Source organism: Meyerozyma guilliermondii, genomic scaffold (genome assembly GCF_000149425.1).
Source record: "Meyerozyma guilliermondii ATCC 6260 scaffold_1 genomic scaffold, whole genome shotgun sequence".
Taxonomy (NCBI): Eukaryota; Fungi; Ascomycota; class Pichiomycetes; order Serinales; family Debaryomycetaceae; genus Meyerozyma; species Meyerozyma guilliermondii.
Genome location: NW_001809800.1, coordinates 768091 through 791699, shown reverse-complemented (window position 1 = coordinate 791699; position 23609 = coordinate 768091). Strand labels below are relative to the sequence as shown.

Here is a 23609-nt window from a genome sequence, read left to right as displayed (position 1 = left end):
CGCCGCGCAGATCTCGTCAATCTAAATTCGATCCGCGTTATCATGGCCGTTACTACTAGTTCTGTCGCCGGCATAGTTTCGGGCAGAAACCCGCTAGAATATGAAGCTAGTGCGCCATGGACTCTCTTCTTGTTTCAAGTGATTTTAATCACCGCCATGTGCCAAATTCTCCACTATCCATTAAAAAAGCTCCGCCAGCCGCGGGTGATCGCTGAAGTGTTATCGGGCATAATTCTCGGTCCTTCAGTCATGGGGCGTATACCCAAGTTCACAGCGACATGTTTTCCTCCCGTCTCGAAACCAGGACTCTCGCTTGTGGCAAATGTGGGCATAATTTTGTTTTTGTTCATCATCGGCATGGAAGTCGATCTCAAGTTTGTCCGCAAAAATTACCGGTCGGCGTTGTCCGTGGGGCTCATTAACATGGCGATTCCGTTTGCCTTGGGATGTGGTATTGCCAAGGGCTTGTACCTGCAGTACAGACAGGGCAACGAAGATATGCCTCCCATAGAATTCACGACGTATATGGTGTTTATAGCCGTTGCCATGTGTGTCACTGCTTTCCCCGTGTTGGCACGTATTCTTGTTGAGCTCAATTTAATTGGCGACAAGATTGGTACGATCGTGTTGTCTGCTGGAATTATCAACGATTTGACCGGGTGGATATTGTTGGCACTCGTGGTGTCGTTAGCGAACTCTGGAAGCGGCGTGAACACCGTCTATATTCTTTTATTAACAGTGGCATGGTTTTTCTTCTTGGCTTACCCAGTCAGGTACGCTTTGAAGTATTACTACAAAAGATTCACCAACGAGATGGTTACTGGCGAACCCTCCCACATGCTGATGGTCCTCTTGATCGGGCTCGTTTTCACTTCTGCATTCTATACCGATATCATTGGAGTTCATCCTATTTTTGGTGCGTTCATGGTGGGAGTTTTGGTCCCAAGGGACAATGGTTACGTGATTCGTGTCACCGAAAAACTTGAAGATATAGTCCACATTGTCATGATCCCGGTCTACTTTGTTATTGCAGGATTGGGTGTCAACTTGGGCGACTTAAATCATGGAATCGATTGGGCTTACACTATTGGAATAATAGCTTTGGCCATGGTTGGAAAAGTTGCAGGTGGACTAATTGCTGCCAAAATGAACGGGCTTTACTGGAGAGAGTCTTTAGCAGTTGGTGTACTCATGTCATGTAAAGGTATTGTGGAAATTGTGGTGCTTAATGTTGGGTTGAATGCAGAAATCATCTCTGAAAGAGTATATTCCATGTTCATTGTTATGACTTTGATCACCACTTTCTTAACTACCCCATTGGCTTTATGGGTGTACCCACAATCCTACAGAGAGAGAAACCATAAGAGCAAAGAGAATTCTGATGAAACTGCATTGTTGCGCACACAAGAAGAGATATCTGTCGAGAATTTTCAAGATGTCAGATTCTCAGCAGTGGTTTTATTGTTGAACAATATTGATACCATCCCACAGCTCATGCTTCTTTTGAAGAATTTGCAAACGTCCAAAGAAAACTATCAAATCAATGCGATCCATTTACGTGAATTAACTACGAGAACTTCTCATTTGCTTGAAGCTTCATCCAAAGACGAAGCGAATTTTGGAACGAATGATCATGATCAAGGTAAATTCACTTCTATTATGGCAATTTTCACCGCCTTTAGTTCTATTCTTAACATGAAATCATCGATCAAGTCAATTTTGACGCCTGTGGACAGCTATGCGGTTACTGCAATTGAACAGATTGGCAGCAAATCCGACCTTCTATTATCGTCGATCCCGGCTTCAAGTTTAACTCACTCGCCAGAAGGCATAGAGATAATCGAAAACCAATACAAGCAACTATTCTCACGGTGTTGGGCCAATGTCGGAGTATTAATCACTAGCCAAGTTGGCACTTGGGACCAAAAAAAGACGGTGCATTGCGTTTTGAACCACAACAACTTTTTAAGTTCAAGTGACTTACTTTGTTTAAACATTGTCAGTCTGTTGGCAAAGACTTATCCCTCGATTCACGTTCACGTGTCTTCTTCAACAGGTACAACTAAAGAATTTGAGCATCAATTTGACGGTCAACTCAAGTCCAGTGGACCAAACGTCGACCTCACAGTGTCCTATTTTAAGGATTTTAATGATCTTATTTCAACTTCCTCGAGAAAGGAATTGGATACTGCGCAACGCATGTTTGTTTTACCTTATGATTTTGCAGAATGTGCCGAAGTGTTGAGGATGTCTCGTCTTGGCCAGCAAGTGCTGTATGACGATATTCTTGTTGTGAAGTCTCACAGCGAGCACTCCCAGTGAGATCACTGAAAGTGCAAGTGAACTTCATTTTATGAGAAATATACGAACATGAGCTAAGTAAACTAGTTTTACTCTACTTGAACATTTCGTGTAACGACTTTGAATTCTAATTTCATTGTCCACTGATTGCAAAGTCTGGGGTACTGGATTATCTGCAGGCAACCAGAATTTTTCACCGTGCGAAGAGCATCGAGGACTGAGCTCATCGCGTCACAATGTCGGTGGTGGGATCTTTGATTTTTTGTACGAGTTGCGGTAACTTGCTCGACGCTGCTGGCTCAAATACACAGATAGAATGTAAAGTTTGTACCGCTTCATATCCGGCATCAGGGTTTGCCAATTTGAAGGTGGTTACTCAGTCGGCCGAAGATGCTTTTCCATCTCAGTTAAAATTAAAACGGTCTGTTGTGAAGACATCCTTGAACAAAGACGAGATGGACGAAGGTGCTACCATCAAGGAAAAATGCCCCAAGTGTGGCAACGAAGAAATGCAGTACCATACACTTCAATTAAGATCTGCCGATGAGGGTGCAACAGTATTCTACACTTGTACAGGGTGTGGATACAGGTTTAGAACGAACAATTAGACGAATAACGATGGTCACATAGCATTAATAATATATATAACAGAACTTTTTTCATGTTTTGATGGTAGCGTATTCCATCTCGTTGGAGTTTTCGTACTCATACATATCCAAGGCTACGACGGCCGAATCTCTAACCACATCCTCCTTATCGTTCATGAAAGACTGCAATACAGGCAAACATTCGTCGGTGGCAATAGATCCCAACGCCTCGGCGGCTTCGTGTCTAACCATACCAGCTTCGGACTCATCTTTAAGCACTTTAATCAAAGATGGAACAGTGACTGGGTTGCACAATTGACCAAAAACATAAGCAATTTCGTGCTTGAACAAAGCTGAAGGGTCGTCAAAACCAGATGCTAACGCAAGACATGCCTCATCAGTTCCCAAGTCACGCAACCTGAACATGGCTCTATACCTCTCGAACAAAGATTCGTCTTGGTCATTCAATATTTTTTGTAACTTTTCAATCTTTGCCTCCTTGTCTAATGCCATAGGTGGAGCAGGGTCTATAGAGGTGTAAGCGGATTTTTCGAGAACTTCCAGTTTCGCCTTGGCGGAATTTTCCCATTCAATTCTTCCTATAGCCAACTCACAAGTTTGCCGTATTTCCAACGAGGGGTCTTCCTTGTAGTACTTTTGCAATAACTCCAATGACTCCTTGTCACCAAGAGCACCCAAAGCCTCTGCTGCTTCATGCCTCACCATAATTTGTTGGTCATTACTGGTAAGCACATCTCTCAAAAAAGGAGCAGCAAACAAGTTGGAAGTCTGTCCCAATACGTAGGCCACCTCGTGCTTGAGAAGTTCAGACTTATCTTGGAAAGCTTGTGCAATATATTTGATCGCTTTGTGAACCTCTTCTTCATTCTCCGATTCGGCACCTATCGATTTCAAGCTGAATAATGCCCTGAATCTGTTGGCGAGTTTCTCCTGGCCACTAGTATTGAGGAGTACATCGCGGAGCTGTTCCAAACTCGCTTCGCTTTCGTTCAAGTCGCTCATAAGTAAAATTTGCAGTTGTGAAAAGAATTCTTTTTTTTGCAGAAGACCGAGTCCTGCATATATCGCGAGGCTGCAGCGGCAGAAGATTCATTAACGCGGTGAAGCGAAGGTGGAATTCCTGGTATTCAATGTAAATACCTGTTCATTGAGAGAATCTATTTCAAACCAGATTTAAGGTGGATAGTGACTCTTTAACCACAATCGTAAAAAATGAAAAGTGACGTTTCTCGCTTCTTTCAATTCATTCTGTTCTAGCTTTCTCCCAACTTGTCAGTCTTGTCGCCAGTATTCAGCTGTATCTACCTTTGTTTGACGCTTCATTTTGATACCTGCTCTCTCCTCCCATTCTTTTCGTAGTTCTTGCAACTTTGGCCACCTGCAGGTAAACCAATCCTGCACCACGGCATTGAAAAATCATTTTAAACTTCAACTCCCACCTCTACTACAACCATGGCTGCACCCCAACAGGCGTTGCCCGACATGTCTAATGCCATAGTGGCACAAGATGAGATGGGGAGACCATTCATCATAGTTAGGGATCAAGGAAAGAAGCAGAGAAAACGCGGTATTGAGGCTACTAAATCGCACATTTTGGCCGCCCGTTCGGTGGCTTCGATTGTTCGTACATCATTAGGACCTCGTGGATTAGACAAGATATTGATCAGTCAGGATGGCGAGATCACCATTACCAATGATGGTGCCACTATTTTGTCGCAAATGGACATTGACAATGAGATTGCAAAGTTATTGGTTGAATTGTCGAGATCACAAGATGACGAAATCGGTGATGGAACTACAGGTGTGGTTGTACTTGCTGGAGCGTTGTTGGACCAAGCTTTGGGATTGATCGAAAAGGGAATCCACCCGCTCAAAGTCGCAAACGGGTTTGATGAGGCTTGTAAACTTGCATGCGACCAGCTCGATAAAGTTGCTGACGAGATTCATTTCTCGAGAGATACTACCGACGGCAACTTGTTAAGAGCCGCCAAGACATCATTGGGCAGTAAAATTGTGTCCAAGGCCCACGATCACTTTGCACAAATGGCAGTGGATGCTGTGTTGTCAGTTGCCGATTTCGAACGTAAAGATGTTGATTTCGAACTCATAAAGATGGAAACTAAAGTGGGTGGTGCTATTGAAGACTCATCGTTAATCAAGGGCGTTTTGCTCGATAAGGAGTTCTCTCACCCTCAAATGCCTAAGAAGGTGGAAGACTGTAAGATTGCTATATTAACCTGTCCTTTCGAGCCTCCAAAGCCAAAGACCAAACACAAGTTGGATATATCCACAGTGGAAGAATTCAAAGCTCTTCAAGAGTACGAACAGAAAAAGTTTCAAGAAATGATAGACTACGTCAAAGAGTCTGGCGCCAATGTTGTGGCTTGTCAGTGGGGATTTGACGACGAAGCAAACCACTTGTTGTTAGCTAACGACTTGACTGCCATCAGATGGGTTGGAGGTTCAGAGTTGGAGCTTTTGGCCATTGCTACCAATGGACGTATAGTTCCTCGGTTTGAGGATTTGACACCGGAAAAGCTTGGTCATTGCGGAACCATCAAGGAGTTGGAGTTTGGAACCACTCGTGACAGAATGCTTGTCATTGAAGATTGTTCCAATACAAAGGCAGTGACATGTTTCATTCGTGGTTCAAACGAGATGATTGTAGCTGAAGGGTCCAGAGCTTTGCACGATTCGCTTTGTGTGGTGAGAAATTTAATCAGAGATAATAGAGTGGTTTACGGAGGAGGTGCTGCCGAACTTACATGCTCAATTGCAGTTTCTGCGTCTGCTGATGAGCAAACTGGTATCGATCAATATGCATTCCGTGCTTTTGCAGCAGCCTTGGACGTAATTCCAATGACATTAGCGGAAAACTCCGGTCTCGATCCTATCGAAACCTTGTCTACGCTCAAGTCAAAGCAAGTGAACGAGGGTTCGTCTCGTTTAGGAGTGGACTGCTTGGGTAATGGAACAAATGACATGAAAGAGTTGTTCGTCATAGATCCATTGATCGGCAAGAAACAGCAACTTTTATTGGCCACGCAATTGACAAGAATGATCCTCAAGATCAACGATGTCATTATCTCCGGCAAGGATGAGTATTAATAACGAGTAATACACAAAGTAAGTATACCTTAGATTTTGCTAATACAAGTAGTAGGTATACCCTATATGTGTCTTGTCTGCAGTCCATGTATATTCTTCGAACCTCCAATCTCACTACTCCTTACCGTTCACCGAGCTACCACACAAAAACATAAATACATCATGGCAAGCATCGGTACGCCCGCAGTGGTCATGGACAATGGTACCGGGTTGACCAAACTTGGTTTTGCCGGAAACGATTCACCCAGTTTTGTCTTTCCAACGGCCATTGCTACAGCGTCCACGTCTGGTGGAGGCGCCCGTGGAGGCAGCAGCACCGGTTCGTTTTTATCTTCGAAACGAGGATTAGAGGACTTGAACTTTTTCATCGGTGACGAAGCATTGAGTGCTGCCAATGGCCCAAACTATAACTTATCGTATCCAGTCAGACATGGACAAATTGAGAATTGGGATCATATGGAACGGTTTTGGGAGAATTCCATTTTCAAATACTTACGATGTGAGCCCGAAGATCACTACTTCTTGTTGACGGAACCTCCGTTGAATCCACCTGAAAATAGAGAGAGCACTGCTGAAATCATGTTTGAATCTTTCAACTGTGCTGGTCTTTACATTGCTGTGCAAGCCGTATTGGCGTTGGCTGCTTCGTGGACATCTTCCAAGGTCAAGGATCGGTCGCTCACCGGTACGGTCATTGATTCGGGTGATGGTGTTACTCATGTTATTCCCGTTGCTGAAGGCTATGTCATCGGCACCTCGATCAAGAATATTCCATTGGCTGGTCGTGATATAACATCGTTCATCCAGTCTTTGTTGAGAGACAGAGGTGAGCCTGACACATCCTTGCAGACGGCGGAAAAGATCAAGCAGCAATTCTGTTATGTGTGTCCTGATATCGTTAAAGAGTTCAAGAAATTCGATCAATATCCACAAGAAAAGTTTGCCCAGTATGTGGTTGAATACGCCGATAAAAACAGAAAGAACATTGTGGATGTTGGATACGAACAGTTTTTGGCTCCGGAAATCTTTTTCAATCCTGAAATTTGTTCCTCTGATTACTTGACTCCATTACCAGAGGTGGTGGATTTGGTGATTCAATCAACTCCAATTGATGTGCGCAAAAAATTGTACAAGAACATTGTGTTGTCTGGAGGATCAACAATGTTTAAAGACTTTGGCAGAAGGTTACAAAGAGATATGAAAACGATTGTGAACGAAAGAATTGAAACGAGTGAGCGTTTGAGTGGTGTGAAGAGTAGTGGTGTCGACGTCCAGGTTATATCACACAAACGTCAAAGAAACGCTGTTTGGTTTGGAGGATCCTTATTGGCACAAACTGCTGAATTTAAGAGCTACTGCTACACGAAACAAGACTACGATGAATATGGGCCAAGTATCGTTAGAAACTTTTCCTTGTTTTCCGTGCCATAGAGAATATGACGAATTGACTAGAATTGACTAGAATTACTGTAGTTTAAGGTCCATTAGCTTGGCTGATCACTCTTTTTCCTCAAATTCTTCATTTTACTCCATGAGCTGACTACTTCGTAATGCCTTGCTTCCCGGCCTTATCATTTATATGCCGTCCCAAAATATCCCAGCGCCCATTGAGATTCGACCTGGAGAAATAATCACGAAATGTCCTCACAGGTACAGATCGTTGATGTCGCCTTACACCAGATCTTCAACGGGCTCCGATCACCGAAGGAGGAAGAACGCAATAGATGTGCCCATGAATTAAGAGAACATCTAGCATCGGTAGCCCGGGATGTCACCTCAGAGCAGTTCAATCGAATTAATAACGACATAAATAAGACTATATTCGAGCTTTTACACAGTAAGGAGACTTCCGAGAAGCTCGGTGGTATAGCTGCGCTCAATTCCTTGATAGATTTCGACTCTGGAGTCGGCGAGGAGAATGCTACAAAGACGGCTAGGTTCTCAAACTACCTTGGTTCATTGATATTATCCAGTGACATAACCATTATGAAGCAAGCTACCAGAACTTTGGGAAAGCTAGCAACACCTGGAGGCACATTAACTGGTGATTTTGTTGATTTCGAAGCCAATCGAGCTATTGAATGGCTTCAGGCAGATAACAAACAGCACGAAAACAGGAGACACTCAGCTATATTAATCATCAGTGCTTTAGCTGATAATGCTCCTACATTACTCTACAACTTCATTAATCAAATCTTGGAGCATCTTTGGATTCCATTGAGGGATACCAAACTCGTGATAAGGACAGATGCTGCGGTGACGTTACAAAAGTGCATGGCAATCTTGTATGACAGAGACGCCAATTCTCGTAAATTTTGGATAAAAAGCTTTATCGATACGGCTTCCAGAATCTTGGGCGATAACAACGATAATCTGGACACCCATACTGAAAACGGAAATGTGTCTGTCATCTCGTCGGCCAATGGAACCTCAAATTCAGTGAACAACGCTGCTTCCGCGGCTCTTAACTTTTTAGCATCCTCGTCTTCCCAGCCAAGTGAGTACATTCACGGATCATTACTTGTATATCGGGAGCTTGTTCGCTATCATTATGATTCTTACATCCAGCAAAAATTCGAACTTATCTGCGAAAGTTCAATGGCATATCGCAATCATCGGTTTGCAGTGATAAGACAAGAGCTCACCAATATTTTTCCATTGTTGTGTCGAGTTAATTCAGAGGTCTATGTCGAAAAGTACCTCCACAAGACATTGCATTACTACTTGTCGCAATTGAAAAAAAATAGAAACCAGCATAACGAAACCGCTAACCATGACAAAAGTGCTATTTTCATGAGTATTGGATTAATCTCGTTGGAAGTGGGTAACCACATGGCGACATATCTCGATGCCATCCTCGACAACATACGGGAAGGTTTAGCATATCCAGCAAACTCTAGCGTGCAACTGTTACTACTCAATGCCACCAGTGTAGAGGGTTCAATTTCCGGATCTTCTAATTCTTCCGGCTCTGGTCAGCATTCTGCATCTGGCCTTACATCCTTACCATACTCGGTATCCGGCTCGTCCAAATATGCATTGAGCAGAAAAGATACAGAACCAGCGATTTTTGACTGTATTGGTAAATTGTCTATCGCTGTGGGACCGGCATTAACTAAACACTTGCAGCGTGATATTTTGGATATGATGTTTAGCAATTGCTCGCTATCTACACACATGCAAAATGTGTTGCAGACTTTGATCTCAAATGTTCCTAGCTTGACAAACTCCATCAACATCAAGCTTCTTAATTTGTTGAGTTTGGTTTTGTCAGGAAAAACCTATCAACCTCCAGGCTCACCTTATGGTTCAATCAAGACCAATGCTGCATTAGCTCGCAACTACCGACTTATCATGATCTCTAGAGACACCGGCATGAGCATCAATCAAATTCTCAGTAATCACGATTCCTATGACACATTCGACAGTGAGATTCTAATACAAGCATTAAAAATGCTCAATTTTTTCCAATTTGAAAACTTTCAGTTGAATGAACTCGTGAGGTTTTGTACTATCAAGTACGTGGAACATAGTAACCCCAGAGTTCGTAAAATTGCAACGGTGACTTCTTGTGAGATATTCATAAGAGACCCCATATGCCAACAAACAAGTGTGAATGCACTTAATGCCGTCAATGAAGTTTTAGACAAGTTGACTTCTGTCGCCATTACCGACCCTGTTCCCGAAATTCGATTAGAGGTTCTCAAATGCCTTTCAAAAGCCGAAAGTTTTGGCCCTCAGCTCTCGCAAGCTGAGAATGTCAAGCTATTATTTATTGCATTGAACGATGAACTTTTCGCCATAAGAAAGATTGCTGTTCAAATTCTCGGAAAGCTTTCCTCCATTAATCCTGCTTATATTGTTCCATCCTTAAGGCGTACTCTTATCCAATTACTTTCTCGTTTAGAGTACTCGACGCTGGCGCGAAGGAAGGAAGAAAGTGCAACTCTTCTTGCAGTTTTGATTGCGGAATCCAAGGAGCTTACAAGGCCATATGCAAAACCCATCGTGGAAGCGTTGTTACCCAAAGCCAAAGATCCAAGCTCTTCTGTTGCAGCGAGTGCTATTAGCTGCTTGGGAGAGATGTCTGTTGTTGCAGGCGAGGATATGACAGCCATTTATCAATGGAATTAATGCCTTTGATTTTAGACACTTTCCAAGACCAGAGCTTCTTCATTCAAAAGAGATGCAGCATTGAAGACACTCGGTCAATTAGCAAGCTCTTCGGGTTATGTTATACAGCCTCTCTTGGACTTTTCCTCAGCTTTTGGGAATGTTGGTTGGCATTCTTAAACTGGAGACCTCCCCCACATATTCGTCGAGAAAACCGTTCGATTATTGGGTATTTTAGGTGCCTTGGGATCCATACAAGCACCGTGAGGTCGAACAAAATTCAAAGAGCATTTCTTCTGACCAAAAATGCTGCCCCAGTAGATGTGGCTTTCTTGATGCAGGGAATGTCTCCTTCAAATGAAGAGTACTACCCAACGGTTGCCATAAACAATTTGACCAAAATTTTGAAAGATCCCTCTTTGAGCATGCACCACAACAAGGTGATTCAAGCAATAATGTATATCTTTCAAACACTCGGACTCAGATGTGTTTCATTCTTGCCACTAATTATACCAGGAATCATCAACGTTATGCATACTTGCCAGACATCGATGTTGAAATTCTACTTTCAGCAACTTAGTGCCCTCATTCTAATCGTGAGGCAGCATATTCGTCCATTTTTACCAGAAATCTTTGCCATCATCAAGGAATTTTTCACCCTGATTCACAATCCTAATATCCAAATCATAATCATCTCCCTCATCGAGTCCATCTCGCGTGCATTGGAAGGGGAGTTCAAAATGCACATGCCAGAAGTTTTGACGTTACTTTTGAATGTTCTTGAAGAAGATGAGACCGCCAAGCGTGAGCCTTCCTTACATGTGTTGCGAAGCTTAGTTGTATTCGGAAGCAACACTGAGGAATATATACATATCATGGTTCCAAATATCGTCAAGTTGTTCGAAGTTGGTCCTATAGTGTTGCGTAAAGCCGCGATTGAAACTATCGGTAGACTTTCGAAAACAGTTCTGTTAAACGATATGGCTTCAAGAATAATCCATCCAATATTGCGAGTCTTGCAACAAGGAAGTGATGAGCTAAAAGTCACGGCGATGAACACCTTGAGTTATTTACTATTGCAGCTTGGCACAGAGTTTAGTGTGTTTATTCCAGTCATCAAGAAGGTTTTAGTCCAGCAAAAGATTCACTCCAATACTTTTGAACAGTTGGTTACAAAACTCTTGAGTGGAGATCCATTACCCACACATCTCAACATCTACAAAGACTATGATATCCATCTGAATTTTGATCCAACCGATGTCGACATGCCTTCCAAGAAACTTCCTGTCAATCAGTCTGCTTTAAAGGCTGCTTGGGACTCGTCACAAAGAAGAACCAAGGAAGATTGGCAAGATTGGATAAGCCGTTTGAGTAAGGAACTTTTGAAACAAAGTCCTTCGCATGCAATCAGAGCATGTGCTGGATTAGCTTCCGATTATTACCCATTAGCAAAGGATTTATTCAATGCCAGTTTTGCAAGTTGTTGGAGTGAGCTTTATTCACAACATCAGGAAGAGCTTGTGGAATCGTTTTGTATCGCATTGTCGTCACCAAATAATCCTCCTGAAATTCATCAAATTTTGTTGAATTTGGCAGAGTTTATGGAACATGACGACAAGTCATTACCTATAGCAATCACTGTTTTGGGCCAATACGCTCAACGATGTCATGCTTATGCCAAAGCGTTGCATTACAAGGAGCTTGAATTCTATGAGGAACCGTCTACACCAACTATTGAGTCCTTGATTAGTATCAATAATCAATTACAGCAATCTGATGCCGCAGTTGGTATATTAAAGCATGCACAATTGCACCATGATCTCCAACTTAAGGAAACATGGTATGAAAAGCTACAGCGTTGGGACGACGCTTTAAGAGCTTATAATGAACGACAGATATCAGAGCCTGATAATATGGATGTCGTCATGGGTAAAATGAGATGTTTGCATGCTCTTGGAGAATGGGAACAGTTATCTGAATTGGCGCAGAGCAAATGGAATAACTCGTCCAGTGACACCAAGAGAATGGTTGCACCGTTAGCAGCAGCTGCTGCATGGGGTTTGGGTCAATGGGACCGAATGGATACCTGTATCCAAGTCATGAAATCCGAATCTCCTGATAAAGCATTTTTCAATGCCATTCTTAGTTTGCACAGAAACAACTTTGAAGATGCATCGAATCATATATTGGTTGCAAGAGACTTGTTGGTTACTGAAATAACAGCGCTTGTCAGCGAAAGTTACAATAGAGCATATGGAGTCGTTGTCAGAGTTCAAATGCTTGCCGAGTTAGAGGAGATTATCAAGTATAAATGCTTGCCTCGAGGTTCTGAAAAGCGTGCAATTATGAGAAAGACATGGAACACCAGGTTGCTAGGATGTCAACGTAATGTCGATATCTGGCAACGTATGCTTAAAGTGAGGGCCTTAGTGATCAAGCCCAAGCAGGATATGGATATGTGGATCAAATTTGCCAATTTATGTCGAAAGTCGGGCCGTCTTAATTTGGCTGAGAAATCTCTCAACTATTTGTTGGAGGAGGGGTTCCCTGAAAATCCTTCTAAGGCTCCACCACAAGTGGTTTATGCTCAGATAAAGTACATGTGGGCTAAGGGACAACAACGAGAAGCACTCCGCCATTTGGTTGATTTCACAGCTCGTATGTCGCAAGACTTGGGTTTGAATCCAAACGATTTGATCACCCAACCTCTACCTTCTGAAGCGCCAGGTATTCCAAAGCATGTGGAGGAGTACACAAGACTCCTTGCCAGGTGTTTCTTGAAGCAAGGGGAATGGCAGATTGCTTTAAATAGCAACTGGAGAAACGATACTTCCGAAATCATTTTGGGAGCGTACCTTTTGGCTACTCATTTCGATACCAAGTGGTACAAGGCTTGGCACAACTGGGCGCTAGCAAATTTTGAAGTCATCTCGCTGTACACCACCCAGCGTACAAATTCCACAAAGGATACTAGCGTTCAAGATGACATCATGCCTCAAAACGGAACTCTTGGTGCTGAAGATGAAGCTGGTAAGGGTCAAAATAAGGCAGCTGGTCCTTCCGCACCACAGTCCAATATTATCCCAATGGAAATTGTGCAAAGGCATGTGGTTCCTTCAATCAAAGGTTTCTTTCATTCCATTGCTTTATCCACCGCTAGCTCGTTACAAGATACTTTGCGTTTGTTAACCTTATGGTTCAAATTTGGTGGAATCAGTGAAGCTGCGAAGGCTATGACTGATGGTTTCAATATGGTCAAGATCGATAAATGGTTGGAAGTGATACCACAATTGATCTCGAGAATTCATCAGCCTAACGAGGTTGTGAGTAGGTCCTTATTTGGTCTTCTCACAGATCTAGGCAAAGCTCATCCACAGGCGCTTGTATATCCACTTGCAGTTGCAGTGACTTCTGAGTCTGTTAACAGGCAGCGTGCAGCGTTGTCGATTATAGACCAAATGCGTTTACACTCTCCTGTCTTAGTCGATCAATCAGAACTTGTCAGTCATGAACTAATTCGTGTTGCTGTTTTATGGCACGAACAATGGTATGAAGGACTAGAAGATGCATCGAGGTTGTTCTTTGGTGAACACAATACTGATAAGATGTTCGAAGTTTTGGAGCCTCTACATCAAATGCTTCAAAAGGGGCCCGAAACTTTGAGGGAATCTTCGTTTGCAAATGCGTTCGGGAGGGAGTTGGCAGATGCCTATGAATGGGTGTTGAACTTCCGTCGTACCAAGGATATCACCAACTTAAATCAAGCTTGGGATGTCTACTACAATGTGTTCCGTCGTATTAGCAGGCAACTCCCACAACTCCAAACATTGGAACTTCAATACGTTTCACCAAAATTAGAAGAGGCAACGGATCTTGAATTAGCCGTTCCAGGTACCTACGAACCTGGTAAACCAGTGGTACGCATTGCCAAATTCGATCCTTCCTTGACGGTTATATCTTCGAAACAGAGACCCAGAAAACTTACTTGCAGAGGAAGCGATGGTAAAGATTATTCGTTTGCCTTGAAAGGACATGAAGATATCAGACAGGATAACCTTGTTATGCAATTATTTGGTCTAGTCAATACCTTATTGGTTAACGATCCGGAATGTTTTAAACGACATCTCGATATCGAGAGGTCTCCAGCTATTCCCCTTGCTCCAAAGGTTGGTCTCTTTGGCTGGTTCCCACACAGTGATACTTTCCATGTTCTTATCAAAGAGTATCGTGAATCGAGAAAGATCACCTTGAACATTGAACATCGAATCATGTTGCAGATGGCTCCTGACTATGACAGTTTAACTTTGTTGCAAAAGGTTGAAGTCTTCATGGGTGCTCTCGATAATACCAGAGGTCAAGATTTGTATAAGGTGTTGTGGTTGAAGTCCAAGTCTTCGGAAACTTGGTTGGACCGTCGTACTACATATACCCGCTCCTTGGCAGTCATGTCTATGGTGGGTTATATCCTTGGTTTGGGAGACAGACATCCTTCCAACTTGATGCTTGACCGTATAACCGGTAAAGTGATTCATATTGATTTTGGTGACTGTTTCGAAGCGGCTATACTACGTGAAAAGTATCCCGAAAAAGTGCCATTTAGGCTCACAAGGATGCTCAATTATGCTATGGAAGTGAGCGGTATAGAGGGCTCATTCAGAATCACATGTGAGCATGTAATGCGTGTGTTGAGAGATAACAAAGAGTCCTTGATGGCCATTTTGGAAGCTTTTGCTTATGATCCGTTGATCAATTGGGGTTTTGACTTCCCTACAAAAGCCATGGCTGAAGCAACAGGTATTGAGGTTCCACAAGTCAATGTGGCAGAACTTCTTCGTCGTGGACAGATTGATGAAGCTGAGGCTGTTAAACTCACGAAGCAGAACGATGTTGAAATTCGTAACGCTCGAGCAGCGTTGGTATTAAAGAGAATTACTGATAAGCTTACCGGAAATGATATCAAAAGGCTCCATGGTTTGGATGTACCTACTCAAGTCGACAAGCTTATACAACAAGCAACTAGCGTCGAAAACTTGTGCCAGCACTACATTGGATGGTGTTCGTTCTGGTAGATTATTACTGTATAAAATATGCATTTGATCACTTTAAGCAATCTTTTTGGAAACACTCGTAAACCCAATTCCTTTCATAGCGCAAGTCATAAAGTCTGCTTCTTCAGGGTCGATATCATCCAGGCCATCTTTGAAGAAAGCTTCTGTGCCAACTATTGAATTTATGTCTCGCAAAACCCATATTAAGTTGGAATCGATTTGGCTTTTATGGAGCTTTATACGACCAATGTCTTCCTTTCCGATGGCCATGTAGGTCAATGCGAGTTTTAATTGACTTCTTCCTAGAGTTCCACTTAGACTTAATTCCTCGAGTAACTGGTATGCTACTTTTTCACCAAGTTCCTCTGGGAGCAGCTGCGCAGCTCCTACTCCCTCCGAAAAGATTCTCCATCCTTTTTTCAGCTCAGCGACTAAAGTAACTCCAAAACCTGGAGACTTTCCCGATTGTTCTCCACGCCAAGCATCGGCTGTAATATTCACTTCCACCCCGGTAGGCTTCAACACTTTACGAGCCGCATCAACTATCCGGTTAACTACGCTGGGTGAAACTCTAGTACAGTATGCGACACCTCTTATTGCTGAGATCTTGGGAACCTCAAGAGCATGGATCGTCAATGGCTGGGCAATCAAGGAGTCACAAACAAAATGGACTTCACCTCCACCCAAAGGAGGAGATCCTCTCTTATTGATATGTAATGCAGCTTCACGGACGCCGAACTTTTCCATGACGGGGAGTATTCCCCACTTCAAGGCGTCGATTCCAGCATCATCTGTGTCGTTCAATGCAGTGAGTCCGCGGAAAACAATGGAAAACTTCTTTTTGGAAAATGGAGCCAAGTACAACATGGGTTCTACAAAGTATCCTATAGGTTTAGTATTAGGACAATTATGAGTGATTTGACCGCCAATTATGATGCCAGGCTTGTATATGACAGTAGTACCAGTGTATGATATTTCGATATGAGTGCCGTTAGTTACTGATTCCAAGAGTCGAAGGAACGATACTTCATGGTCACGAAGACCAGGATTCATGTCATCGGATCTAATTCTGACAATTTTTATTGGTTTTCCCGACAATGTAGAGAGCACGAGTCGTAATCGGAAATTTCGATGGCCTTCAAGCGTCACTATTTTCGCCTTTACCGCCGTAGACATCTTTGCAGCTTTCTACCTCATCGCACAATTTTTGTATGATACATGGTGTGCACACAAAATCATGTTCCTGCACCCGCGCCCAGGTCTAAATTGACCGGAGACTTCGCGAGTTGAGCACAACAGGGTACTGATAATGCTGGACTCCGACGGTTCTAAGAGGCCCTCTGAGACCCCGGACGCGGCTGATTCGGACTCTAAGCGCCAGAGAGGAAGCTCAAAATCGCCTGTGGACGTTGATGAGGAACTTAATGCTATTTTGGGAGCCAACGGCATATCTGAATTGGAAGCAGCTTCGGGTAATGCTAACCAACAAGACATTATGGACATCGATTTCGATAATCTCCCTGCTGAATTGTTGCAGAAGGACGATATACAAGCGGATAGAAATCTGGTAGGACGTTCAACTTCGGGCTCACAAACTCCGCAACCCATCAAATCTGAAAGCATGATAAATGTACCTCAATCGCTGCAAATTTCTCGCCCTATAATACGTCCCGCCATGCCCTCGGCACCTGTGGTTCCATCATCATCGGCTCCGGTAAACAGAATGAATCCGTTAGTTCAGCAGGCCAACAGTATTCACGGACTCAACACCTCAAGCATTGACAACAGAACAGCGCCCAACTTTTCCACGGGCCATTCTACGGGCCAAGCTGGCGGAAACAACCAGGATCGTTTCCATACCAACGATCCTTCAAAGTTGAACGATGCTTTGGCTGCCGCTGGAGTGGATATTGGTAGGGAAGAAGAATTGCTTCAACAGCAGCAATACAACCGGGCTCCAAGAATAAACGTCCAACAACCATCTTACCTCCAGCTGCGTCCAGCACGGCAGATTCAGCGAACGCCGTTTCTCAACTCGTATCATTTGGGCACTTTTATGCAAAGGGTAGCCCGTGAAAATGGAGTCTTGCAAAGTTTCATGAGTGATAACGAACTTCTCGAACTAATGTCGGCGTCGTGCGAGCAGTGGATTAGTCATATAGCCACCAAGACCGTGTTATTATCACGCCATCGTCGTCGAGGAATCCCAGCTCTCAAAAACAAGAAGCTTGCTGCAAATCAAATTCCTCGATCTGAAGTATCTAAGGAACTACGCAATTTGGCTCTCAAGCAAAAGGAGCTTGAGGAACAGAGAGTCAGCAGGCGTATTCTACTTGGACTTGAAAACAAGGACGCCAATCTGGAGAGTAATAAAGTGGGCGCAGAGGAAACCTTACATAGAGCCGCTAATGAAACTGCGGCAATGATGACGTCAAACAAGAAAAAGTACCTGTGGATGAGCTCAGGAGCAGGAAATGGAGATGACAGCAAAGCTATGGAAAGAGAAAAAGATAAGCAGAGTCACTTGTTGGCACTTCGTGGAGACAATGGTCTTAGGTTCCGTGACATTCGAACGGGAGATTCAGTCACGATGAAAGATTTACTTGCTGCATTAGAAGACGAGAGGATGGGAGTCAACAAAGCCATTATGAAGGGCTATGCTCGTCTTAAGGATTAATAATTGTATACTAGGATAGCTCATCGGCGTGTTCCTGCACAAAACACGGTACACAATTCGATGCGTAATCGCGCAGATCAAAAACAAACACACATCAATATGGAGTTCAGTCTAAGTAGTAACTTCAATAATTTTGAAGTCGACAAGTCGTATTCGGTGGATTTTCCAGATGTGGACTCTAAGCTTGAATCAGTAACAGAGGTGTTAGCTGCCAACCCTGACAATATCAACTTCAATTCGGAACTACTTGATGAGCTTATGGAACTTGTACACGGATACAAAACGTTGAATGAAAAGCATCAGAAACAAGTAGTGTACTTAATTGCATCATCTTCAAACACGATTTCCCATCAAATAGCTGGTGCTGTTCAAAATGGCGATTTTGTGGACGCTGCTGATAACTTCAAAGCTAGCCTTGAAAAATACGGTTATCTCATTTATGTTTTACTTGTCTATTTGGGCAAAGAAGACCACAGCCGAGCTTTTGCCAGCAAACTGAAACATGGAAATTCTGAAGCTCATCGATTGTGGAAAGCCAATTGTGCCCTTGTTGAAGAATTGTTGGAATGTATTCATAATGTCTTGAAAATCGATCTCACAAGAATATTCATAACAACTCCGGAACGCGATCGGTTCATTGAATTGTTTACGAGGCCCATCTTTCGCTTAATGGAAGTAGCAGAAAGGATGAAAATCACTCCACTTAAACTATTAATGTTCCGAGACCTTGCAGTGGCAGTCAAATTTCATGGCCAATCTCTTAACGTCCAAAGTGCTATCATCCAATGTCTCACCTACTACATACATCTTCCACAGTACATGGCAGAGTTTTTACACGTTCTAGATGAACTGTATGATCACAACGGATTAACAGAAGAGGTTCTTCGTGAGATCTCACAAATCGAATTCAACTCAAATGATAACAACGGACCCAAGTCAATCTCAGAGTTTTTGATTAAACTCTCTGAGTCGAGTCCAAGACTCATCCTAAAACAGATGTCTTGTATCGCTCAGCTTTTGGATAACTCCAACTACACTCTCCGTTGTTCCGTGGTAGAGACTTGTGGAAATATTGTCGTGGATGTTGCGAAGAAGGGCCGCCAAAATGACGACGAAAGTGGCAGGAACACTGATGTCCATATTGATGGCCTTGTTGACCTCCTTCAAGAACGTTTCCTAGACCAAAACCCATATGTTAGAACAAAGGCCATTCAAGCCTTTGTCAAAATCTTCAACATGCCATCGCAATTCAATGAAAGGCGTCAAAAAATCATGGAGCTTCTGGTACGTTCACTTGATGATCGAAGTACTTTGGTGAGAAGGAACGCTATAAAGCTCATGTCGAAGTTGGTCTTGACTCATCCTTTTGCTGCTCTTCATGGAACCCAACTTTCCTACAAGTTCTGGTTATCTCGTTATGAAAGTGCCAAAGCATATTTGAAAGACTTATTAGAAAGGGAGGGGCATTTGGCTCCCATAAATGAAGATGTCAACTCTGAGCACGATGAAGACGACGGCGATGTTTCCATGGAAGAAGATAATCCTGACGATGAAGAGGATCAGGAAAGTGAAGATGGCTCCGATGCCGATGGAGAAGCTAACAGCCCACGTGTGGACTCAGAGAACGATCACAGTGGTAGCAATCCCATCTTGCAAGATTCGAATGCGTTGATTAAAGCAAGGCTCACTCTCAAGTACTATGAAGATGCAATTGCATTCATTGAAGCCATCCATGCCGGCGTGGATATTATTTCGAGACTACTTTACTCGAAGAATCGAAACGAAGTCCTTGAATCGATGGACTTCTTGGTACTTGCTGACGCTTATGACATTCAAAATGCTTCCGAGGGAATTAGAAAGATGTTACACTTGGTATGGATGAAGGGATCATCGGACGAAGGTAAATCGATCTCGGCACATTTGATAGATTGTTATCAGCAACTATTTTTATCTCCTCGAGAAGATTCTAGCAGAGCCGAACAAGCAGCTTACATCGCCAAGAACTTGGTGAGTTTAACTCACGCAGCCTCCATTGCAGATTTGGCATCGTTGGAAAAACTTTTGTGTCTCATGTATGAGAACAAATTAGTTCATCCCGATGTACTTCAAGTCTTATGGCAGATTTACAACTTTAAAGGCGAATCGACCGAATTTTCGCAGAAACAGAGACGAGGTGCAGTTATTGTACTAGGCATGTTTGCGTTGGGCAACAGTCAGATCGCTGCTGATGGTTTGGACTCGTTGTTGACCATTGGACTAGGTGAACTCGGAAAGAAGGACATGTCGCTTGCTCGGTACACCTGTATAGCACTTCAGCGCTTAGTGGAGCCTAATGACAAGGAACCACGAACAGTTCGTATCAAGCGGGAAGACGAGATCGTTGAGAAACTAAGTTCTGTGCTTCTTGAATTCAACGAAGATGGCGAGTGGTTTAGTGTTGCCGAGCAAGCTATTGGTGCACTCTTTACGATTTCTGACAAACCAGACGAGATTTGCTCAACCATTTTAAAGGAGAAGACAGCTCACGTCTTCGGTGATGACTCTTCAAATCAGATCAATTCATTGTCCCAACTTTTGTTCATGGTGGGGCATGTTTCCATCAAAACTATCGTTTATTTAGAAAATTTGGAGGGTCAGTTCAAAAAGAGAAAGCAAGCTGTGGAGTCAGGAGCCACTAAGGAAGCAGCCGAGAAAGACGGTGGTGAAGATAACGAACTTGAGATGATCGGTGGTACTTCTGAAGATGATTTCGCCGATGCTGTTCTTTACATTAAAGAAAAGGAACTACTTTATGGTGAAAATTCACTCCTTGCAAAGTTTGGCAACTTGGTACGTGAGATATGTTCAAAGAGCAAAAACTACCAGCATCAAGGCTTACAAAGATCTGCCACTTTATGTCTCGTCAAACTCATGTGCATTTCATCACGCTATTGCGAACAAAACTTACCCTTGTTGATAACGATTATGGAGAAGTCGCCCGATCCTATCATTCGATGCAATTGCGTTTTGGGCTTAGGAGATATGGCAGTTTGCTTTAATAATCTTGTTGACGAAAACACAGACTTCTTGTATCGAAGACTCAACGATAAGAGTATCATGGTTCAAAGAACATGTCTCATGACAGTCACTTTCTTGATTTTGGCTGGCCAGGTGAAGGTGAAAGGCCAGTTGTCTTCAATGGCAAAGTGCTTGGAGAACCCTGACCAAGGAATCAGCGATATGTGTCGTTTGTTCTTTAGTGAGCTTGCAACAAAGGATAACGCCATTTACAATGGTTTCATAGATATTTTCAGCGGGCTTCTGAACGACGAGACATTGTCAAAGGACTCGATGAAGAGAGTTGTCAAGTTCCTCGTTGGGTTCATTGAGAAGGAGAGACAACAGAAACAACTTGCTGAAAAGTTACTAGTACGGTTAACAAAGTGCCTGGATGAACAACAGTGGAACGACGTTGCGTTTGTTCTTGCAACAATTCCGTACAAGAGTGAAGCCATTACTCAAGCACTCGATGGAGGCTACAAAATTGTTCTGGCAAGGCAGTAGAGCTTCATAGATGTATATTATTGGTTCATAGTCACATACTTTTTAAATTTGGGACCTGAAAACGATTTTCTGGCCACTCACCTTGTTATCATACAACAACTGCAAAGCCTCGTTAACGCTTTCCAATCCAGGCTTGATGACCTTCAAGTTTGCAGAATTGATCTTGGGAATGTATTGAGGAAGTTCGTTGAACCAATAGTCAAGATATTTCTTTGTGGAGACAGGGTTGGTTGGGAAGTCCATGCCCCAAATGCTATAGGCGTCTCCTGTGGCACCGTACATGCTGGTTGCGTGAAAGGAAACCGATCTGGAAGAATCTGTCTTGATTTTGCTCTTATCGAGCGAGAGCAAGTTATCGAGTTCAACATGTTTCGAGTTGGCAGTTGCATCGTAAGTTTGTTGGAAAGTATGTGTGCTGGAAACTGTGTCTAAGGCATAAGCAATGGAGTCGCCAGCCTCAGCCTTAATAGCCTCGATTACATTGGAATCGTTGTAATCAAAAACAACGTCTGCTCCAAGGCCCTTTAAATAGTCATGGTTCTTCTTGGAAGCTGTGGTAATGACTTTAAGACCAAAAGCAATCTTGGCCATTTGAATCGCCAAAATCCCCGTGGCCGTGGCACCTCCCCAGATAAGAATTGACTTACCTTTGTTGGTCAGAACATCTTTGCTGATGTTCATCAAACCAACAAACGACAAAATTACAGTCGTCAAACCCAATGTGACCGAAGCTGCCTGTTCGAAATTGGTGATTATTCCACCTTCGTAATCCCCAACCTTCAATTTTGCATCCTTCACAATATTTTTGTCGTACTTGATGGTGAATCCAGGAACGGCTGCTACATATTCTGCAAAGGCAGAATTGTCCTTGTTGTAACCTCCATGCATAGTGACAGAAACAATGTCTCCCACTTCGAATCCAGTCACTTTCGATCCTACCTCTTCAACATATCCACTGGCATCGGAACCACAAACATTGCCAGCAAATTCAGGCGAATTATGCTTCCAATCGGTTGGATTTGCAGCATACGCAATTGGCTTGATCAAGATTTGATCGTCTCTTATTTTAGGTTTGGGAATATCCTTAATTTCCGTCCAGTTGTTTTCGGGATTTCCAGTAAGAATTGCTGCTTTCATGTTGATTCCTGGTGCAATGTGCTGGAGTGAGCCCGGAGTTCTGTCAGAGTAATCGTTCAGTGGACGGCTGCAAATTTAAAACTGGCTGCCGATTAGTAAGCTCTCAAAAGGGTAAGACCGAAGAAATAGTAGATAAGGTCAAGATAACAATAAAGGATGAAAATCTTCTGACTGGTGTATTACCAGGCTGCCAAATGAGTTTTTTTCCAGTGTACTCTTTTGGAGCTTTGTGGATTGTAGTGGTTCCTCGTGTATCTGCAACTCGTATGTTGCAAACCATTGCTCACTGTAGTTAGTGGTAGTAAATTTTCAATCTGCGGTCGAAACCATGAGTTAAGATCCACCTTTCAGGACTTGATAATGAATATCGGTTAATGTTAGTATTATGACTTCAGGCTATTACTAGATTAATCCCAACCAGTTCAATCAAGGTCAATTTACTTTATCCAGGATTTGTGATCATTTTTCAATAAAAGCTGTTCATAGTGCTTCTGCTTATTGAGATTGGTTGAGTGCTAGGTAGTCGCTAGAGTCAAATGGCACCTTGGGGCATGTTTCGCATTCTCGATCTTCTCACAGAAAGACTACCATATTATTATCATCGTTAATAAATTCGCAACATGACGTCGAAGTCTAACATATCATATCCGGAAATACTTTCGGTTTGTGATAATTGTTAAAATCTGTCTTAAGTCCTAGAGATTCTCTTGTTCTTCCTTCGTAGTAGTTCTACGTCTCTAGTATATCGGCTGCAAATGCGACACCTTCAAGCAAGTAATCAGTGCATCTGGCAAATCTTAAGCAGCGAAGCGGGTCCTGGGGCTACCGCAAGCAAGAAAGCAAATGAAATGTCCAACTCAAACTGCTAAGCAGTCACTTTGACAAATTTCCGAAACATTAATACAAACATGAATCACCAAAAACCAAAATATTTGGAAGTCCCTGTGGAGTCTTTTTTGAGGGGGCCATCATAGGTATAACACATAGGTAACAGTAACGAACCCATATCTTCAATTCCACTAGTAACTGCTGACAATAGTACCAATGTCACCGTAACAAGAAAGAATCAAGCGG

The 23609-nt window shown here is 43.0% G+C and overlaps 10 protein-coding genes across 10 annotated transcripts; 7 read left to right on the top strand and 3 right to left on the bottom strand. All coding sequences in view use genetic code 12, as the record gives it.

Annotated features, from left to right (window-relative positions):
• Window positions 1-42: 42 nt before the first annotated feature.
• Window positions 43-2322, top strand: PGUG_00439 (uncharacterized protein; the record flags this gene model as incomplete). The annotated part of the gene is made up of 1 exon (XM_001487012.1): window positions 43-2322. The coding sequence occupies one exon, from the start codon at window positions 43-45 to the stop codon at window positions 2320-2322; it is 2280 nt and encodes a 759-aa protein (XP_001487062.2).
• A 215-nt stretch (window positions 2323-2537) lies between these two features.
• On the top strand, window positions 2538-2909 carry RPA12 (DNA-directed RNA polymerase I core subunit; the record flags this gene model as incomplete). Its single annotated transcript, XM_001487011.1, has 1 exon — window positions 2538-2909. The coding sequence occupies one exon, from the start codon at window positions 2538-2540 to the stop codon at window positions 2907-2909; it is 372 nt and encodes a 123-aa protein (XP_001487061.1).
• Window positions 2910-2960: 51 nt separating this feature from the next.
• On the bottom strand, window positions 2961-3911 carry PGUG_00437 (deoxyhypusine monooxygenase; the record flags this gene model as incomplete). Its single annotated transcript, XM_001487010.1, has 1 exon — window positions 2961-3911. The coding sequence occupies one exon, from the start codon at window positions 3909-3911 to the stop codon at window positions 2961-2963; it is 951 nt and encodes a 316-aa protein (XP_001487060.2).
• A 450-nt stretch (window positions 3912-4361) lies between these two features.
• CCT5 (chaperonin-containing T-complex subunit) lies at window positions 4362-6017 on the top strand (the record flags this gene model as incomplete). Its single annotated transcript, XM_001487009.1, has 1 exon — window positions 4362-6017. One exon carries the CDS (start codon window positions 4362-4364, stop codon window positions 6015-6017), a length of 1656 nt encoding a protein of 551 aa, XP_001487059.1.
• Window positions 6018-6083: 66 nt separating this feature from the next.
• Window positions 6084-7448, top strand: ARP3 (actin-related protein 3; the record flags this gene model as incomplete). Its single annotated transcript, XM_001487008.1, has 1 exon — window positions 6084-7448. One exon carries the CDS (start codon window positions 6084-6086, stop codon window positions 7446-7448), a length of 1365 nt encoding a protein of 454 aa, XP_001487058.1.
• Window positions 7449-10141: 2693 nt separating this feature from the next.
• TOR1 (phosphatidylinositol kinase-related protein kinase) lies at window positions 10142-15199 on the top strand (the record flags this gene model as incomplete). The annotated part of the gene is made up of 1 exon (XM_001487007.1): window positions 10142-15199. One exon carries the CDS (start codon window positions 10142-10144, stop codon window positions 15197-15199), a length of 5058 nt encoding a protein of 1685 aa, XP_001487057.2.
• Window positions 15200-15232: 33 nt separating this feature from the next.
• Window positions 15233-16354, bottom strand: RCL1 (rRNA-processing endoribonuclease; the record flags this gene model as incomplete). The annotated part of the gene is made up of 1 exon (XM_001487006.1): window positions 15233-16354. One exon carries the CDS (start codon window positions 16352-16354, stop codon window positions 15233-15235), a length of 1122 nt encoding a protein of 373 aa, XP_001487056.2.
• A 133-nt stretch (window positions 16355-16487) lies between these two features.
• On the top strand, window positions 16488-17855 carry TAF4 (Taf4p; the record flags this gene model as incomplete). The annotated part of the gene is made up of 1 exon (XM_001487005.1): window positions 16488-17855. The coding sequence occupies one exon, from the start codon at window positions 16488-16490 to the stop codon at window positions 17853-17855; it is 1368 nt and encodes a 455-aa protein (XP_001487055.2).
• Window positions 17856-17915: 60 nt separating this feature from the next.
• Window positions 17916-21398, top strand: YCS4 (condensin subunit; the record flags this gene model as incomplete). Its single annotated transcript, XM_001487004.1, has 1 exon — window positions 17916-21398. One exon carries the CDS (start codon window positions 17916-17918, stop codon window positions 21396-21398), a length of 3483 nt encoding a protein of 1160 aa, XP_001487054.2.
• A 42-nt stretch (window positions 21399-21440) lies between these two features.
• PGUG_00430 (zinc-binding alcohol dehydrogenase family protein) lies at window positions 21441-22535 on the bottom strand (the record flags this gene model as incomplete). The annotated part of the gene is made up of 1 exon (XM_001487003.1): window positions 21441-22535. One exon carries the CDS (start codon window positions 22533-22535, stop codon window positions 21441-21443), a length of 1095 nt encoding a protein of 364 aa, XP_001487053.2.
• Between the last annotated feature and the right edge of the window lie 1074 nt (window positions 22536-23609).